We start from the raw sequence: 20,665 nt of genomic DNA, 5'->3' as shown, positions 1-20,665 counted from the left end.
GTTGATGATGTTGGAGTTTAGAAGAATTAGAGGTGATCTCATTGAAACATGTAAGATTCTGAGGGGGATTGACAGGGTAGATGCAGGGAGGATGTTTCCCCCGGGCTGGGGAGTCTAGAACCAGGGGTCACAGTCTCAGGATACGGGGTCGGCCATTTAGACTGAGATGAGGAGAAACTTCTTCACTCAGAGGGTGGTGAATCTCAGTCGTTGAATATATTCAAGATTGAGATCGATAGATTTTTGGACTCTAGTGGAATCAAGGGATTATGTAGATCAGGCGGGAAAGTGGAGTTGAGGTTGAAGATCAGTCATGATCTTATTGAATGGGGAAGCAGGCTCAAGGGGCCGTATGACCAACTCCTGCTCCTAATCTTACGATGCCTCAACCAATAGTATTTCACCAATGGTATCCTATCCAATGAGAGCTCACTCAATGTCACATGAGCCAATGGCATTCAACTCAACGGTACCTCATCTAATGGTATCTCACTCATGGTATCCTGTCCAATGTTGCTTCACCCAATGGTACATTAGACAATGGTATCCAATCCAATGATACCGCGCCAATGATACATTACTCAACTGTACCTTGCCCTATGGTGTCCTGCCCGATGATAGCTCAGCCAATTGTACAGTAGCCAATGATGCCAACCCAATAAGACCTCAATGGGACTTCATTCACCAAATAGATCCTTACCCAATGGAACTTTGCTCTGTAGTACATTACCCAATAGGACATGGTTAATAGTGCCTCACCCAAAGATAACATGCCCAAGAGGAGATTGGCCGATCAGTACAGAACCCAGTTAGGCATCTGTGGTTGCCATAAATCTTCTCGCAGACCGACCCGGCACCAGGCCGGTCACACCACCTGGCGGCGGGCGGGAGTGGCAATTCGGCTGCAGGAAGGCACAGCCGGGGGGGTGGGGATGAGGGGGGTCCCAGGGTCCCAGATACGTGTTGAGAGGGCGAAGTGAGGGGGATCACTCTGTGTGTGGGAAGTGGGGGAGGGGAGTCCTGGGCAAGGGACGCCCAAAGCATCCTCGTGATGGATCCCTTGGTGGAGCTTTCCTGCCTGGGCCTTGTCTGACCCACGACCCATGACCCATGACCCATGATCCATGACCCCTACCAACAGGTCTGACCCGATAGGGAAACCACCACTGCCCCCCCGCCCCCGCTCAGGCCTCTGACTACTATTGCGGTCGGGTCCTGATGATGTCATCAGACCTCATCTGCATATTTGAAGAAGGACCCCACCGTCTGCCTACGGGTGCCCCGTTCGGCTGCCGGAAAGAGGAGGATAATATGGTGGACACGACAGGAAGGCAACGGGGATCAGCGGGGAGAAGTGACTGCGCTTATTGTAACTGCTCCCCCTCACAACCCCTCCTCCTTCTCCGATCAGGCCCGGTTTCCAGCAGGCAACAGGGGGACAGTTAAAATTCGGGGCCTACGTGTGGCTTGCCTCAATAGGGTTGCCATGCCAACCCTCCAAGATTGGTTTGGAGTCTCCAGGAATCGGAAGATTAATCTCCGGCACACCGCTGCAAGAAAGGGGGTGTGGTAGCATAGTGGTTATGACACTGGACTATTAATTTCGAGGCCCAAAGTTCAAATCCCACCACGGCAGCTGGGGGAATTTAAATTCAGTTCATTAAATAAATCTGGAATTAAAGAAGCTAGTGTCTGTAATGTTGACCATGAAACTATAGGATTGTCCTAAAAACCCATCTGGTTCACTAATGCCCCTTTAGAGGAGGAAATCTGCCATCCTTACCCGGTCTGGGCTTATATGTGACTCCAGACCCACAGCAACATGGTTCACTCTGAAATGGTCCAGCGAGACACTCAGTTGTACCAAACCACCATATAGGACTGCAGTGGTTCTAGAAAGTGGCTCACCACCACTTTCCCAGGGGCAATTAGGGATGGGCAATAAATTTCCAGCGATGCCCACATCGTCTGATCGAATATTTTTTTTAAAACTCACAGGACTTTCTTCTGTCTATTCAAGTAGCTGTGGGGGATGGGGCAGTTATTGCAAGGGGGATGGAGTATAAAAGCAGAGAAGTCCTACTACAACTGTACAGGGCATTGGTGAGGCCACACCTGGAGTACTGCATACAGTTTTGGTCTCCGTATTTAAGGAAGGATACACTTGCATTGGACGCTGTTCAAAGAAGGTTCACTCGGTTGATTCCGGAGATGAAGGGGTTGTCTTATGAGGAAAGATTGAGCAGGCTGGGCCTGTAATCATTGGAGTTTAGAGGAATGAGGGGTGATCTTATTGAAACATATACGATTCTGAGGGGGCTGGACAGGGTAGCTGCAGAGAGGATATTTCCCCTCGTGGGGGAATCTAGAACTGGGGGCATAGTTTCAGAATAAGGGGTCGCCCATTTAAGATGGAGATGAAGAGGAATTTCTTCTCTCAGAGGGTCGTGAATCTGAGGAATTCTCTGCCCCCAGAGAGCTGTGGAGGCTGGGTCATTGAATATATTTAAGGCAGAGATAGACAGATTTTTGAGCGATAAGGGAGTCAATGGTTATAGGGAGCGGACAGGGAAGTGGAGCTGAGTCCATGATCAGATGAGCCATGATATTAAATGGCAGAGCAGGCTCGAGGGGCCGAATGGCCGACTTTTTCTCATGTTCGAGTGTAAAGGCTGTTTGACCGGGTGGGGCGGTTGGTGGGAGGTCATGTGATGAACCCTCCAGGAAAACGTCCAACCAGAGTTGGCAACTCGAGTTTGAGACCGGCCGATAATCTCGCTGCTGTAACGAACGGCAGCGTAACAAGCGGAGTTGTGGTAGAATACAAGTGAGAGAGAGAGAGAGAGAGAGAGGGAGAGGCAGAGGGGGAGGTGAAGGAAATTCCTTACTTCCGTCGGGATAGTCCCCGGGAGGGCCCGTGCCCTCGGTTGGAGTTTTCCCGGAGGTTCGCCTCCAATCGCCATTATCACCGGTAGCTTGGGTCCAATCGCAGAAGGGTTTGGCGTTGTCATTGAAATCGCAGGCCGCTAACACAGCTGTAAAATAGAATCGCCGATCATCAGCACGGTAAAAAGACTTGCATTTATATAGCGCCTTTCACGACCACCGCACGTCTCAAAACGCATTACAGCCAATGAAGTACTTTTGGAGTGTAGTCACTGTTGTAATGTGGGAAACGTGGCAGCTAATTTGTGCACAGCAAGCTCCCACAAACAGCAATGTGATAATGACCCAGATAATCTGTTTTTGTTATGTTGCATGAGGGATAAATATTGGCCCCAGGACACCGGAGAGAACTCCCCTGCTCTTCTTCCACATAGTGGCCATGGGATCTTTTACATCCACCTGAGAGAGCAGACGGGGCCTCGGTTTAATGACTCATCCGAATGACGGCGCCTCCGACAGTGCGGTGCTCCCTCAGCACTGCCCCTCCGACAGTGTGGCGCTCCCTCAGTACTGCCCCTCCGACAGTGCGGCGCTCCTTCAGTACTGCCCCTCTGACAGTGTGGCGCTCCCTCAGTACTGCCCCTCCGACAATGCAGCGCTCCCTCAGTACTGCCCCTCCGACAATGCGGCGCTCCCTCAGTACTGCCCCTCCGACAGTGCGGCGCTCCCTCAGCACCGCCCCTCCGACAGTGCAGCGCTCCCTCAGTACTGCCCCTCCGACAATGCGGCGCTCCCTCAGTACTGCCCCTCCGACAATGCGGCGCTCCCTCAGTACTGCCCCTCCGACAGTGCGGCGCTCCCTCAGTACTGCCCCTCCGACAGTGCGGCGCTCCCTCAGCACCGCCCCTCCGACAGTGCGGCGCTCCCTCAGTACTGCCCCCCCGACAGTGCGGCACTCCCTCAGCACTGCCCCTCCGACAGTGCGGCGCTCCCTCAGTACTGCCCCTCCGACAGTGCGGCGCTCCCTCAGTACTGCCCCTCCGACAGTGCGGCGCTCCCTCAGCACTGCCCCTCCGACAGTGCGGCGCTCCCTCAGCACCGCCCCTCCGACAGTGCGGCGCTCCCTCAGTACTGCCCCTCCGACAGTGCGGCGCTCCCGCAGCACTGCACTGGGAGTGGGAGCTGGACACACCGCCAATATTGGCACACTGGCATGTTCTGTAACTGTGGCGACCAGGGAGGGGGACGCCGTTCCTGTTTGCCTGAACACGTTGAGGTGTTTGTTTGAAGGTCCCCGCGGCTCTGATTGTGTGACGGAAGGACAAGATGGAGAGGGGGAGGGGTGGCGGCTCCAGGGAGAGAAATAGGACCGAGCGGCAGGTGAACGCCGGTCGCTATGGGAACGAGAGCTGTGGGCCTCTGTGAGGAGGCGGACCCCGGGCCCTTGAGAATAATCTGCAAGAACCGAATCGCTGTGGGTTTTATAAAAGAGGAACAGGCTTAACGTGACCTCTGATCGCAGACCCCACCCTCCCCATGGACAGTATCCACTGTTCAGGGTGTCCCAGTTTGAGAACCACTGTTCTAGATAACACATGGTCCCTGGGGCTGGTTTCCTTTGCCTGAGCGGCATCGGTGTCATATATTCTTTACAACATCACAAAATACACAGGTCGCTCTGCAGGAAGTTGTAATGTCCCTTGTCAAATGACCCTTTTATGGTATTTACATCCGTAGTTGCAATACCACAGTAGTCCACTAGGTGGAGCAGTTCTCCACTAGGGGGCGCTCTGTGTTACACTAGGAGAGGGATTTTCCCCAGAGCGTTTATTTCCCTCGTGGGGCGCTGGAGTTTTTTCTCTGGGTCTTTGGCCCCTCGCAAGGGATTCCGTGGGGGAGGAGGGAAGGAGAAACATAGAAACATAGAAACATAGAAACATAGAAAATAGGTGCAGGAGTAGGCCATTCGGCCCTTCGAGCCTGCACCACCATTCAATAAGATCATGGCTGATCATGCAACTTCAGTACCCCATTCCTGCTTTCTCTCCATACCCCTTGATCCCTTTAGCCGTAAGGGCCACATCTAACTCCCTTTTGAATATATCTAACGAACTGGCCCCAACAACTTTCTGTGGTCGAGAATTTCACAGGTTCACAATTCTCTGAGTGAAGAAGTTTCTCCTCATCTCGGTCCTAAATGGCTTACCCCTTATCCTTAGACTGTGACCCCTGTCTCTGGACTTCCCCAACATCGGGAACATTCTTCCTGCATTTCATCTGTCCAATCCCGTCAGAATTTTATATGTTTCTATGAGATCCCCTCTCATTCTTCTAAATTCCAGTAAATATAAGCCTAGTCGATCCAGTCTTTCTTCATATGTCAGTCCTGCCATCCCGGGAATCAGTCTGGTGAAACTTCACTGCACTCCCTCAATAGCAAGAATGTCCTTCCTCAGATTAGGAGACCAAAACTGAACATAATATTCAAGGTGAGGCCTCACCAAGGCCCTGTACAACTGCAGTAAGACCTCCCTGCTCCTATACTCAAATCCTCTCGCTATGAAGGCCAACAAGCCATTTGCCTTCTTCACCGCCTGCTGTACCTGCATGCCAATCTTCAATGACTGATGTACCATGACACCCAGGTCTCGTTGCACCTCCCCTTTTCCTAATTTGTCACCATTCAGATAATATTCTGCCTTCCTGTTTTTACCACCAAAGTGGATAACCTCACATTTATCCACATTATACTGCATCTGCCATGCATTTTCCCACTCACCTAACCTGTCCAAGTCACCCTACAGCCTACAGGAGGACGTGTCTTTCATGATATTCCGGCCAGCATGGTGCATGTGGTGCGGATGGGCGGGGTGGGGGGGGGGGGGGCGGGTGCTAGCCTTGGTGGACCAGCTGTCAATGACGGTACGCCCCTTAGCCTGGCGACAGGGTGCCCGCCCGACACTGACTGGTTTCTGGCAGGGTCAGGGGGCAAAGGCCAAAACAGTGAGCGGGAATATCGAACTCCAGTCAAGTTCTCCAGCCTGGTTTGCAAGCCCACCCACTGCCTCGCCCCTGTCCCCCTCAAGCAGACCCTAAAGCTCACCGTGCCAGTTCGTGGCCTCCTCCCATTCTCCCTGGGGCTTCCCATCTATCCCAGCCTGCATCACTTGAGGGGGCGGGGCTGTCAGCTTTCATGGCCCGCTCTCTCCCTAAACCCTTCCCACTTGCTTAAGTACCAAGCTCCCTCTACATTACCCTGACAATAGAGCTCCCTCTACATTACCCTGACAGTACAGAGCTCCCTCTACATTACCCTGACAGTACAGAGCTCCCTCTACATTACCCTGACAGTACGGAGCTCTCTCTACATTACCCTGACAGTACAGAGCTCCCTCTACATTACCCTGACAGTACAGAGCTCCCTCTACATTACCCTGACAGTACGGAGCTCCCTCTACATTACCCTGACAGTACAGAGCTCCCTCTACATTACCCTGACAGTACAGAGCTCCCTCTACATTACCCTGACAGTACGGAGCTCCCTCTACATTACCCTGACAGTACAGAGCTCCCTCTACATTACCCTGACAGTACGGAGCTCCCTCTACATTACCCTGACAGTACAGAGCTCCCTCTACATTACCCTGACAGTACAGAGCTCCCTCTACATTACCCTGACAGTACAGAGCTCCCTCTACATTACCCTGACAGTACAGAGCTCACTCTATATTACCCATTATGTTACCCTGGCAATGCTGAGAAGGGGAATGGGGGAACTGGTGGGAAGAGGCTTGAAGCCGTGCCTCACCCAACTATCGCTGTGATCGCGCGGTCCCCACAGGCCCCGATCCCTACACGTCTCGTCCGTACTGACCTGGTCCAGTCCTGGAGGGCTTGGAAGGGCGATCTCCATGTTGACGTGGGGCAGTCGCTGGCTGCTTTCTTCGTCTGTCAAAGAAACACACGGGGGTCATTACATGTTTATCCGCCCACTTGTTGAAGGAAAGATTTGCATTTATATAGTGCCTTTCACGACCACCGGGCATCTCAAAGTACTTGGTCACCTGACCCTAACATCTCCTTATGTGGCTTGGTGTCAAATTGTGTCTGATAACGCTCCTGTGAAGCGCCTTGGGATGTTTTACTACGTTAAAGGCGCTATATTAATGCAAGCTGCTGCTGTTGTTGTTGTTGAAATAGCAATAAAATACTTGTTAAAAATAAGGGATACAAAATAAGAAAGAAAGACTTGCATTTATATAGCGCCTTTCACGGCCACCGGACGTCTCAAGGCGATTTACAGCCAATGAAGTACTTTTGGAGTGTAGTCACTGTTGTAATGTGGGAAACGCAGCAGCCAATTTGCGCACAGCAAGCTCCCACAAACAGCAATGTGATAATGACCAGATAATCTGTTTTTGTTATGTTGATTGAGGGATAAATATTGGTTCAAGGACACCGGGGATAACTCCCCCTGCTCTTCTTCGAAATAGTGCCTGAGAGGGCAAACGATTTAACGTCTCATCTGAAAGACGGCACCTCCGACAGTGCGGCGCTCCCTCAGCACTGCACTGGGAGTGTCGGCCTGGATTATGGGCTCCGGTCTCTGGAGTGGGACTTGAAGCCACGACCTATTTTGACTCCGAGGCGAGGGTGCTGCCCATTGAGCCACAGCTGACACAGCATTGGAGTCATGGTCAGAATTTAGGATCGGAGGTGCATGAGAAAATAGAGGTTAATAATGAATAACAATGGCAGCACAGGCAATGGATCGGGACTGCAGAATGTAGGAAGTTGTGGACAGTGAGACTGTCACGGAGGACCACGACTAGAGACAGTCCAGCTCAAAGTCATTGAGCTGGAGAGCGAGTCAGAGACACTGCGATACGTAAGGGAGGGAGAGGAATATCTGGATCATGTACTCCAGAATGCAGTCACACCAATGTAGATCAAGTGATCAGGAAGGCCAATGGAATCTTGGCTTTTATTGCAAAGGGGATGGAGTATAAAAGCAGGGAAGTCTTGCTACAGTTGTACAGGGTATAAGTGAGGCCACACCTGGAATACTGCATGCAGTTTTGGTTTCCATATTAACGAAAGGATATACTTGCTTTGGAGGCAGTTCAGAGAAGGTTCACTCGGTTGATTCCGGGGATGAGGGGGTTGAATTATGAGGAAAGGTTGAGTAGGTTGGGCCTCTACTCATTGGAATTCAGAAGAATGAGAGGTGATCTTATCGAAACGTATTAGGTTATGAGGGGGCTCGACAAGGTGGATGCAGAGAGGATGTTTCCACTGATGGGGGAGACTAGAACTAGGGGGCATGGTCTTAGAATAAGGGGCCGCCCATTTAAAACTGGGATGAGGAGGAATTTCTTCTCTCTGAGGGTTGTAAATCTGTGGAATTCACTGCCTCAGAGAGCTGTGGAAGCTGGGACATTGAATAAATTTAAGACAGAAATAGACAGTTTCTTAACCGATAAGGGGTAAGGAGTTATGGGGAGCGGGCGGGGAAGTGGAGCTGAGTCCATGATCGGATCAGCCATGATCGTATTAAATGGCGGAGCAGGCTCGAGGGGCCGAATGGCCGACTCCTGCTCCTATTTCTTGTGTTCTTACGTAGAGAGAGGAAGAGGAGTGTGTGACTGGGAGTCAGCAGTACAAGGGGGATCGTAGTGGAGGCAGGGATGGAGGGACCTCAGAACCTGGCCCCGACCAACAACAACAACTTATATTTATATAGCACCTTTGACATAATGGTGCAGAATTTCCGATGTCCCGGGTCTGTATGAAGTTTGTACGGACCCGGGAAGGCATTGGAAAAGCCGGGTTTCGCCGTGCGCAATGCGCTGAAAACCGGCTTTTCCGATCTATCAAGTTTCTGGCTTGACAGATCCTCTGCATCTCGGGAACGAGGACACTTGCAGGGCAAGATCGATATTTACGAATATCTTGCCCAGCAAATGTCCTCGAAAAACTTGCGTCTGAAAAAGCCGGCATGTCGCCTACTGTTACAGGCGCAAGTGTTTAAAAATACGCAAAAAACATTTTAAAATAAAGTTATAAAAACACATTTTATTGGTTAAAAACCCTCCGCACTACGGTAAGTTTATTTTAAGGCATAATTAAAAAAACTTTTTTAAAAGTCGGGAAAATATATTTTTTTATAAGAACTTTAATTTATGAATCTTAGATATATAGTGTATTTTTCTGTTTTTTATTAGTGTTTTGTATGTTTGGGGGTGTTTCTCATTCATAATAATGGGAACGCCTTACGGAGTTCCCATTATTATGAATGAAAGAGTACTGTACCTTGATTGGCTGCCCAGAGCCATGTGACTCCAGCTCCAGCACACGGACGTCCCGATGTGCACGTGCTGCGATGCGTAAGGAGTGAAGGCCTCAGGATCGGAAGTACGCGCGGGCATAGCAGGAACAAGTAGGCGATTGCCCGCGGGAAGACCTCGATCGGAATTTCAGGCCCAATGAAACGTCCCAAGGTGCTTCACAGGATTGTTATCCAAAAACACACATTTGACACTGAGCCATATAAGGAAGATGTTAGGGCAGATGACCAAAAGCTTCGTCAAAGACGTGGGTTTAAAGGAGCGTCTTAAAGGAGGAAAGAGAGGCGGAGAGGTTTAGGGAGGGAGTTCCAGAGCTTGGGGCCAGGGAGCTGAAGGCACAGCCACCGATGGTGGAGCGTTTAAAATCGGCAATGTTCAAAAGGTCGGCATAGGCAGAGTGCTGGGGATTATAGGGCTGGAGGAGATTATAGAGATAGGGAAGGGGCGAGGGCCATGGAGGGATTTGAAAACAAGGATGAGAATTTTGAAATCGAGGCGTTGCTTAACCGGCAGCCAATGTGGGTCAGCGAGCACAGGGGGTGGTGGGTGAGCGGGACTCGGTGCGAGTTAGGACACGGGGCAGCGAGCACAGGGGGCGATGGGTGAGCGGGACTCGGTGCGAGTTAGGACACGGGGCAGCGAGCACAGGGGGTGATGGGTGAGCGGGACTCGTTGTGAGTTAAGACACGGGACAGCGAGCACAGGGAGTGATGGGTGAGCGGGACTCGGTGCGAGTTAGGACACGGGGCAGCGAGCACAGGGGGCGATGGGTGAGCGGGACTCGGTGCGAGTTAGGACACTGGACAGCGAGCACAGCGGGTGATGGGTGAGCGGGACTCGGTGCGAGTTAGGACACGGGGCAGCGAGCACAGGGGGTGATGGGTGAGCGGGACTCGGTGCGAGTTAGGACACGGGGCAGTGAGCACAGGGGGTGATGGGTGAGAGGGACTCGGTGCGAGTTAGGACACGGGGCAGCGAGCACAGGGGGTGATGGGTGAGCGGGACTCGGTGCGAGTTAGGACACGGGGGCAGCCGGGTTTTGGATCACCTCTAGTTTATGGAGGATTGAACTCATGGTCCGTGTCAGAACCACCGACACAGGAAAGAACAGGGAGGAGGTCCAGCTGAGGGCGTGTCAGGAGCTCGGGACTAAATCGGGGCTGGCAATTATTGCCCGAGCCACGTGTTGATTGGTGTAGGGTCAAACATCAGACAGTGAAGGTGTGGCTGGAATACTGGGTCCATTTCATGGGGCACTGGCACTAACCAGTCTAGGGACAGGCAGGAGCTGTACCACTGGGATAGGCTGGGGTTAAGCTCCCTATCTCTGTAATCACCTCCAGCCCCACAACGCACCCCCCCCCCGCCCCCCCCCCCCCCGAGATATCTGCGCTCCTCCAATTCTGACCTCTTGAGCATCCCCCAATTTTAATCACTCCACCATTGGTGACCGTGCCTTCTGTTGCCTGGGCCCAAAGCTCTGGAACTCCCTCCCTAAACCTCTCTACCTCTCTTTCCTCCTTTAAGACGCTCCTTAAAACCGACCTCTTTGACCAAGCTTTTGGTCACCTGTCCCTAATATCTCCTTATGTGGCTCGGTGTCAAATTCTATTTGATAACGCTCCCGTGAAGTGCCTTGGGGCATTTCACTAAGTTAAAGGCACTATATTAATGCAAGCTGCTGCTGTTGTTGTTGAAATAGCAATAAAATACTTGTTAAAAATAAATGATACAAAATAAGAAAGAAATAAAGACTTGAATTTATATAGCGCCTTTCATGATCACCTGACGTCTCAAGGCGCTTTACAACCGATGAAACATTTTTGCAAAGTGTCGTGCTGTTGTACTGTAGGAAACGCGGCAGCCAATTTGCGCACAGCAAGCTCCCACACACAGCAATGTGATAATGACCCAGATCATCTGTCTTTTTTGTTATGTTGATTGAGGATAAATATTGGCCCCAGGGCACCGGGGATAACTCCCCTACTTTTCTTCGAAATAGTGCCGTGGGATCTTTTACATCCACCTGAGAGAGCAGATGGGGCCTCGGTTTAATGTCTCATCCGAAAGACGGCACCTCCGACAGTGCGGCGCTCCCTCAACTGCCTGGAGTGGGACTCGAACCTTCTGACTCCGAGGCGAGTGTGCTGCCCACTGAGCCACAGCTGACACTAAGAACATATTAAATTGCCAGTATAACAATATACAGGGTATCAGAAACCCAAAAGTGGATGGGTCACAAAGTTTGCAAAATACACCACATGGGCAGGGTCACGTTTCAAGGACCACCCTCAAAGCCTCCCTGATAAAGTGCAACATCCCCACCGACACCTGGGAGTCCCTGGCCAAAGCCCAGTCCGCCCTAAGTGGAGGAAGTGCATCCGGGAGGGCGCTGAGCACCTCGAGTCTCGTCGCCGAGAGCGTGCAGAAAGCAAGCGCAGGCAGCGGCAGGAGCGTGCGGCAAACCAGTCCCACCCACCCTTTCCTTCAACCACTGTCTGTCCCACCTGTGACAGAGACTGTAATTCCCGTATTGGACTGTTCAGCCACCTGAGAACTCACTTTTAGAGTGGAAGCAAGTCTTCCTCGATTCCGAGGGACTGCCTGTGATGATGATGAAGGGCAGGGTGGGGACAGTGACACATTAAGAGTTCTGAATACAAATGCATAAGAACTGAATTGTTACCTATATCGTTTCTATGAAACAAATGAGAAAGATTGCATTTATACTATTGCGTCTCTAAGCACTGTAGTAATGACTCCACGAGGTAAGGTATTGTACTTGAACTGTGGTGACCTTAGTCCATTTATTGTAGCTCCTGAGTGAGAGTACAGTAAGGTGAGCTGAGCTCCCTTTTATACCTGGTTACCTGTTGTGTACAGGTGACCCCTAGGTCTCCACCAGTTGCACCCTCTAGTGGTACAGGCATAGTGTATACAGTGTGAAGGCACATCCAGTGGTCTTATGTAACTGTACCTTGAGTGTACAGGGAGTATACTTCTGTTATACATACATAACAAATACAGCGACTTTTACGATCTCAGGATGTCGCAAAGTGCTTCCTAACTTCTCTCCTGGCTCTGATTTTAAGGTTACGCCTCCTTGTCCCAGAATATCCCCCCCCCCCGCCCCCCACCAGTGGGAAAAGGTTTCTCACTATCCACTCGATTGATTCCTTTCAAAATGCTGACGTTTGGTCCTTATCTCAAAGGGGGCTGAAGATCAAAGGGTGGAAGGTATGCTACGGTTATATAAAGCTCTGGTCAGACCCTCATCCGGAGTAACTGCGTCCAGTTCTGGGCCCCGCCCATCGGGGGAGGATATATCCACCTCGGAGGGGGGAGCAGCGCAGGTTCACCAGAATGATACCCCCGGGGCTAAAAAGGTTAAATTATGAGGACAGGTTTGCTTTGTATTCCCTTGGGAGTTATCCCCGGTGTCCTGGGGCCAATATTTATCCCTCTATCCTAGAAAACAGATTATCTGCGTCATTACCACAGTGCTGTTTGTGGGAGCTTGCTGTGCGCAAATTGGTTGCTGCGTTTCCCACCCTCTTTCCATAGGCAGTCCCTACTGATATCGAGGAAGACTTGCTTCCACTCCTAAAGTGAGTTCTTTGGTGGCTGAACAGTCCGGTACGAGAGCCACAGACCCTGTCACAAGTGGGACAGACATTCGTCGGGGGAAAGGGTGGGTGGGGCTGGTTTGCCGCACGCGCGCCTTCCGCTGCCTGCGCCTGACCTCTTCACGCTCGCGGCGTTGAGATTCAAGGAGCCCAGCGTCCTCCCGGGTGCACTTTCTCCACTTAGGGCAGGGTCTCCCAGGTGTCGGTGGGGATGTTGCACTCTATCAGGGAGGCTTTGAGGGTGGTCCTTGTAGCATTTCCGCTGCCCACCTTTGGCTCGTTTGCCGTGAAGGAGCTCCGGGTAGAGCGCTTGCTTTGGGAGTCTCGTGTCTGGCATGCGGACAATGTGGTCCGCCCAGTGAAGCTGATCGAGTGTGGTCAGTGCTTCAATGCTGTGTGTGGGAGCTTGCTGTGCGCAAATTGGCTGCCGCGTTTCCCACATTACACTCCAAAAAGTACTTCATTGGCTGTAAAGCGCTTTTGGATGTCCGGAGGTGGCGAAAGGTGCTATATAAATGCAAGTCTTTCCTTTTTTAATCGAGAGAGAGGCGGCAACACAAACCGTGCTATTTCATTTTTGGAAACGTTTCCCTCGGCAATTTTCTCCCCCAAGGTGTCGCTGGGCCGAGCAGCTCCGCGGGCGCTGGTTGCTCTCGGTTACTCGATCCTGACTGCCGGCGGGCTGTTTGACCGCAGCGTGTGTCGCACCGCAGCCCGACCGTGCCCCCGCCCTCGCCCGACTGGCTTCCTTCTCCCCCGAGCCCAAACCGGGAGCTGAGGCCAAATTTGCTGCCCTGCCCCCTCCCCGCCTCTGTCCTTGCACCCACCCTGCCTTCCCTTCCCGCACTGCCATCCCTCCGGTCAACAGACCGAGGATTGGGGTTTGGGGAACGGGTGGGGCGGGGAGGTAGGATCTGGGATCTTACTGGTCTCCAAGGCTAGGCGCCTCTCCTTGCTTTGAACCACCGACAGCGCCACTTAGTACCACGGGACGCGAGCACACTCACCGGGACCCAGAGGAGACAGCGACGAGGCCAAAGACAACAACGATAAGGGCCATTAATTGACGGTACTTTGAGATCTTCATCATTCAAATGGTAAATTAGTCCTAATTACTGCAGCCCATAGCCAGAAGCGAGTGGATGAGCCTGACGTTCACTTTCGTCTTTATAGGCTTGTGATTGGGGGTGGGGGGGGGTTCAAAGGTTGGATGTAGCTGGGTGGAGCTGTGTTGTATAATTGCAAGGGAACTGTGTCATAGCAAAGCGTTATCGTGATCTTATTTTGGAGCCAGTAAGATCGAAAGCGATAACCTCGATATCCTGGGCGGGAAACTCTGGGGTCAGGGGGCCTTACATCGCCCCGGGCTGTAAACTGTGCGAGTCAGTACTGCGGGCGGGATTTTCGATTGGAGACCTTTTTCGGGCGGTAATGGTGGCGGGGTGCTAAATCTTGCGCCGGGGAATGGTTTTGTGTCTGCAGCCGCAAAATCCGGCAGCTGGGCCCCCGAGTGTGGGGCGGAGCGCTAAGGGCGGCTTTGCGCGCCTCTCTTAGGGCGCTAGGCCGGCTGAGCGACTGACAATCTCGAGCTAAGGAGAGCCGGTCTAAGAGAGGCTTCCCCGGGGGGGGGGGTGGAAAACGGCAAAATAAACCCCAGAAAAAATATTCCCAATACCTCGCTCACCCCACATAAGGATAAATCGCAAAAATAAAACACAAAAAAAAAACCCAACCGCACTTCCCTCACCGCTGGCCGGAACAGCTCGCACCGCCCGCTTTCCCATGCTACAGGCGCCGCTCCAAACAAATTTCGCCGCACTGTCGAAACCGAGGGCGTTACAGACCAGATCGACGCTGCCCGGCCGGTACTGCTCCGCACCCCCCGCAAAACCCGCACCAAGTTTCCCGGCGGGGCGGAAATCATTTGAACATAAGAACTAGGAGCGGGAGTCGGCCATTCGGCCCCTCGAGCCTGCTCCGCCATTCAATGAGATCATGGCTGATCTTCGACCTCAACTCCACTTTCCCGCCCGATCCCTATATCCCTCGATTCCCTCAATATCCAAAAATCTATCGATCTCGGCCTTGCATATACTCAACGACTGAGCCTCCACAGCCCTCTGGGGCAGAGAATTCCAAAGATTCACCACCCTCTGAGTGAAGAAATTCCTCCTCACCTCAGTCCTAAATGGCCGACCCCTTATCCTGAGACTGTGTGACCCCCTGGTTCTAGACTCCCCAGCCCGGGGGGGAAACATCCTCCCTGCATCTACCCTGTCGAGCCCTGTAAGAATATTTCAATGAGATCACCTCTCATTCTTCTAAACTTGAGAGAATATAAACCTAGTCTGCTCAATTTCTCCTCATAGGACAATTCCCCCCCATCCCAGGAATCAGTCTGGTGAACCTTCGTTGCACTCCCTCTATGGCAAGTATATCCTTCCTCAGGTAAGGAGACACAAACTGTGCACAATACTCCAGGTGTGGTCTCACCAGGGCCCGGTATAATTGCAGTAAGACGTCTTTACTCTTATACTCAAATCCTCCTGTAATAAAGGCCAATATACCATTTGCTTTCTTAATTGCTTGCTGTACCTGTAGGTTAACTTTCAGTGATTGGTGTACAAGGACACCCAGGTCCCTTTGAACACCAACACTTCCCAATCTCTCACCATTTAAAAAATACATAAAAGAATACCCATTACCGCCTCTCTGGGATGTCAATAGAGGCGCAAAGGCCAATGAAAATCCAGCTTTCTAGAACTGCCCCGGACTGTAAACTGTGGGAGCCAGTGCTCTGGAGATCCAGAGCCTCTCACTGCTCCTGTGTCTGATCCCGTGTGTGGAACATCGCACAAATCTATTTTAGAAATGGGAAAATATATTGTCACCACTGTATAATCAAAGAGTAGCACTGGGTTTAGTGCATACTTCTGTTTTATTGCTGAATGAGACTGGCAACTGTTAACCTCAGTCCCACGAGCGAGCAACACTCTCTGAGATAGGAGGTAATCTTAATCTGATAAACTCTGAGTTGGCAGATCTCCCTTGATACCGATGGGCTTGAGTTGGCAGCTCTCCCTTGATACTGGCGAGCTGCGAGTTTTGAGGTCACAGAAATATAGAAAATAGGAGCAGGAGTAGGCCATTCGGCCCTTCGAGTCTGCACCGCCATTCAATATGATCATGGCTGATCCCCCCCACCCCAACACCATATTCCCGCTTTATCCCCACACCCCTTGATGCCTTTTGTTTCTAGAAATCTATCTATCTCCCTCTTAAATATATTCACTGACTTGGCCTCCACAGCCTTCTGTGGTAGAGAATTCCACAGGTTCACCACCCTCTGAGTGAAAACATTTCTCCTCATCTCGCTTCTAAATTTCCTACCCCGTATCCTGAGACTGTGTGACCCCTTGTTCTAGACTTCCCAGCCCCGGGGAAACATCCTCCCCGCATCCAGTCTGTCCAACCCAGTCAGAATTTTATACGTTTTAATGAGATCCCCTCTCATTCTTCTAAACTCTAGTGAATACAGGCCTAGTCGACCCAATCTCTCCTCATACGACAGTCCTGCCATCCCAGGAATCAGTCTGGTGAACCTTCGCTGCACTCCCTCTATTGCAAGTATATCCCTTCTTAGGTAAGGAGACCCAAACTGCACACAATACTCCAGGTGCGATCTCACCAAGGCCCTGTATAACTGTAGTAAGACATCCTTGCTCCGATACTCAAATCCTCTTGCAATGAAGGCCAACATACCATTTGCCTTCCCAACTGCTTGCTGCACCGGCATGTTTGCTTTCACTGACTGGTGTACAAGGACACCCAGGTCCCTCTGTACATCGACACTTCCCAAGCCATCACCATTTAAATAATACTTTGTCCTTATGTTCCCTATTGCTACTGGTGGGCTGTGAGGTGGGTGCAGTCCTTGTACTGGGAGGCTCTAAGGCAGGTTTCATAAGAAATAGGAGCAGGAGTAGGCCATTCGGCCCATCGAGCCTGCTCCGCTAATCAATCCTGATGTTGATGTCAGCCGTGGCTCAGTGGGTAGCACCCTCGCCTCTGAGCCAGAAAGTTGTGGGTTCAAGTCCCACTCCAGGGACTGGAGTACAAACATCTAGGCTGACACTCCAGTGCAGTGCCGAGGGAGCGCCGCACTGTCGGAGGTGCCGTCTCTCGGATGGGACATTAAACCGAGGCCCCGTCTGCTCTCTCAGGTGGACGTGAACGATCCCACGGCCACTATTGGGGAGTTATTCCTCCATGTCTTGATCCATTTATCCCGCAATCAATGGATGATCCGGTCATTGTCGCACTGCTGTTTGTGGGAGCTTGCTGTGCGCAAATTGGCCGCTGCGTTTTCTACTCTACAACAGTGACCACACTTCATTGGCTGAAAAGCGCTTCGAGACATCCTGTGGTCGTGAAAGGCGCTATATAAATGCAAGTTTTTCTTTCTTTTACTTCATTGGCTGTCCGGTAGTGGCTATACAAATGAAAATCTTTCTTTCTTGTGAAGATAACTGTGGCAAGCCCAGTTAGTTCGTAGGACGCTCCCAGCCCTCTCAGTTGGCTTTGTTTTTTGATTACAGCGTGGTTGCCGAGGAATAGAGACACTCGGTCACAATGCTTCGGTATAATCAGAAAATCTACACCTTTATCATTCACTGACAGTAAAAAAAAAACTATCGCCCTGTAACTGTTGCAACGAAAAGGTCAGTTCCACAACAAACAGCTTTACGTGAGGAATCCTTGGCTCATGTTAGGCTCTTCCCTCCACCGTCACCCTAATAAAGGTCACTTTCCCGAATCAGAGCAGGGGAGGGGCTGGATGAATGGTTTCCATGGAAATAAAGGCCTACTGGGTCTGCCGGCCTTCACTAACTGGGCGAGTGTTGGCGCAGCCTGTCCACTCCGGCCAGAATACCTTCCATCTTCGCACCCGTCCCCATTTCCAACCCACCATTTTGGGCAGGGAAGGCCTTGCATTTATGTAGCGCCTTTCGGGACCTCAGGGCGTCCCAAAGGGCTTTGAGAACATAAGAAATAGGAGCAGGAGGAGGCCACCTGGCCCCTCGAGCCTGCTCCGCCATTCAATAAGATCATGGCTGATCCGATCATGGACTCAGCTCCACTTCCCCGCCCGCTCCTCCTCCACTCCCTTATCGCTCAAAAATCTATCTCCACCTTAAATATATTCAATGACCCAGCCTCCACAGCTCTCTGGGGCAGAGAATTCCACAGATTTACAACCCTCAGAGAAGAAATTCCCCCTCATCTCAGTTTTAAATGGGCGGCCCCTTATTCTAAGACGATGTCCCCTAGTTTTAGTTTCCCCTAGGAGTGGAAATATCCTCCCTGCATCCACCTTGTCGAGCCCCCTCATTATCTTATAAGTTTCAATAAGATCACCTCTCATTCTTCTGAACTCCAATGAGTATAGCCCCTCATCTCTGGAATCAACCTAGTGAACCTTCTCTGAACAGCCTCCGATGCAAGTATATCCTTCCTTAAAAACGGAGACCAAAACTGTACGCAGTATTCCAGGTGTGGCCTCACCAATACCCTGTACAGTTGTAGCAGGACTTCCCTGCTTTTATACTCTATCCCCCTTGCAATAAAGGCCAACATTCCATTTGCCTTCCTGATCACTTGCTGTACCTGCATACTAACTTTTTGTGTTTCATGCACAACGACCCCAGGTCTCTCTGTACTGCAGCACTTTGCAATTTTTTTCCATTTAAATTATAATTTGCTTTTCTATTTTTTCTGCCAAAGTGGATAACCTCACATTTTCCCACATTATACTCCATCTTCCAAATTTTTGCCCACTCACTTAGCCTGTCTATATCCCCTTGGAGATTTTTTGTGTCCTCTTCACAATTTGCTTTCCCATCCATCTTTGTATCATCAGCAGACTTGGCCACATTACACTCGGTCCCTTCATCCAAGTCAGTAATAGAGATTGTAAATAGTTGAGGTCCCAGCACTGATCCCTGCGGCACTCCACTAGTTACTGTTTGCCAACCGGATAATGACCCATTTATCCCGACTCTCTGTTTTCTGTTAGTTAGCCAATCCTCTATCCATGTTAATATATTACCCCCAACCCCGTGAACTTTTATCTTGTGCAGTAACCTTTTATGTGGCACCTTATCGAATGCCTTCTGGAAATCCAAATACACCACATCCACTGGTTCCCCCTTATCCACCCTGCTCGTTACATCCTCAAAGAACTCCAACAAATTTGTCAAACATGATTTCCCTTTCATAAAACCATGCTGACTCTGCTTGATTGAATCATGCTTTTCCAAATGTCCTGCTACTGCTTCCTTAATAATGGACTCCAGCATTTTCCCAACATTTACAGCCAACAAAAGTACTTTTGGATTGTGGTCACTGTTGTAATATGGGAAACACGGCAGCCAATTTGTGCACAGCAAGCTCCCGCAAACAGCAACGTGATAATGACCCAGATAATCAGTTGGTTGAGAGATAAGATCATAAGAAATAGGAGCAGGAGTCGCCCATGTGGTCCCTCGAGCCTGCTCCGCCATTCAATAAGGTCACGGCTGGCCCGATCATGGACTCAGCTCCACTTCCCCGCCCGCTCCCCGTAAATATTGGCCCCAGGATACCGAAGGCACACACACAAATGAAGGGACGTCCGACGGAAATGGAAGGAACTGAATTTGGTCTTTCTGAGACCGTGAGGTTGACCTGACGGATGGGCGGAGATCGGAGTGCAGGGCAGGGAAGTAGCAACTCGTACAATATTTAATTGTTTTTTTTTCAACCATTATTGGTTGGTGGGGCGAGCGGGGGGGAGGGAGATGTGAAGAGGACGTCAAAGACACGCTTGGTTAAGACCAGAACGGGCGTACCCATAAAGTCCGTCTTGGGGCTGGGTTTCCCGCTCCTTTGCGCTGCGGGTTTCGCCCCGGAGCGGGGGGAAAGGTGGTGGTGAAGCCTCTAGTGCCCTGCCGTAGTCCTCCGATCCGGTTTGGCGTCGGCGCTGAGCAGCACCGCCGGCGGGTGGGGGGGGGGGGGGGAGGGTGGGGTAGAGCCGCCTGGGAAACAAGAGCGGTCCCACGATCCCGGCGGCGGGGTCAAAGGTAATGTGCGAGTGTTTGTGGTTTTAATGTTTGTGCGGTTTGTGTTGTGGGGGCGTGGGCGATGTTTTGGGAATGTTTTTGTGGGGGATTTTTAGGGATTTTCACCCCTGCCGCCCACGCCCCCCCGGCCTCTCTGGGAGCACTCCTGGCCCGGCACTTTAGTTTACGGCTTTTCCATCCTTGTGCCACGAGAGGTGTACCAAGCCCCCCTTAGCGCTGCGCCCCCGGACGCAGGGCCCAGATGCCCAAACTTAACAACTAAGACACAAACTACTCCCGGAGCTAACTTTCCCACCCCACTACCATTATCGCCCCGGCAACAGAGAAGCCGAAAAGCCAGCCCAATCCCCATTCGACCCATTAATATTGGCCCTCCTGCATCTTCACCTTTCATTGATCCTTGTTCTATTCCATAAAGGAATGCTTTCCTGTATTCGTCATCATCGTAGGCGTTCCCTCATATCGAGGATGACTTGCTTCCACACCAAGAAGGGATGAGTTCCCAGGTGTTTCAATGAAGGACCTAATATTCCGGATCCCGAACTACATCCTGAAGGGTGGAAGATGCCTGTGCGTGGATTTTTTTAACGTGGGGTGACCGTTGCACACCAGCCACCACACGGGGCTTGACAGAGCGAGGTCTTGGTCCAGTGGCAAGGGTTAACCAGGACGACTGGAGACCAGC

The 20,665-nt window shown here is 51.4% G+C and overlaps 1 protein-coding gene across 1 annotated transcript in view; it reads right to left on the bottom strand.

Annotated features, from left to right (window-relative positions):
- The window catches only part of zanl (zonadhesin, like), a 197,699-nt gene extending 179,900 nt beyond the window's left edge, over positions 1-17,799 (bottom strand). The window contains exons 1-3 of the mRNA XM_070863313.1: positions 17,751-17,799; positions 6,742-6,834; positions 2,889-3,035 (exon numbers count right to left, since the gene is read on the bottom strand). Of these exons, the coding sequence (XP_070719414.1) occupies positions 2,889-3,035; positions 6,742-6,834; positions 17,751-17,799 (289 nt within the window). The remainder of the gene's footprint in view (positions 1-2,888; positions 3,036-6,741; positions 6,835-17,750) is intronic.
- Between the last annotated feature and the right edge of the window lie 2,866 nt (positions 17,800-20,665).

This window comes from Pristiophorus japonicus, chromosome 20, assembly GCF_044704955.1.
Source record: "Pristiophorus japonicus isolate sPriJap1 chromosome 20, sPriJap1.hap1, whole genome shotgun sequence".
NCBI classification, from domain to species: domain Eukaryota; kingdom Metazoa; phylum Chordata; class Chondrichthyes; family Pristiophoridae; genus Pristiophorus; species Pristiophorus japonicus.
Note: the sequence above shows the minus strand (reverse complement) of the source record. Positions and strands in the feature narration are given on the sequence as shown.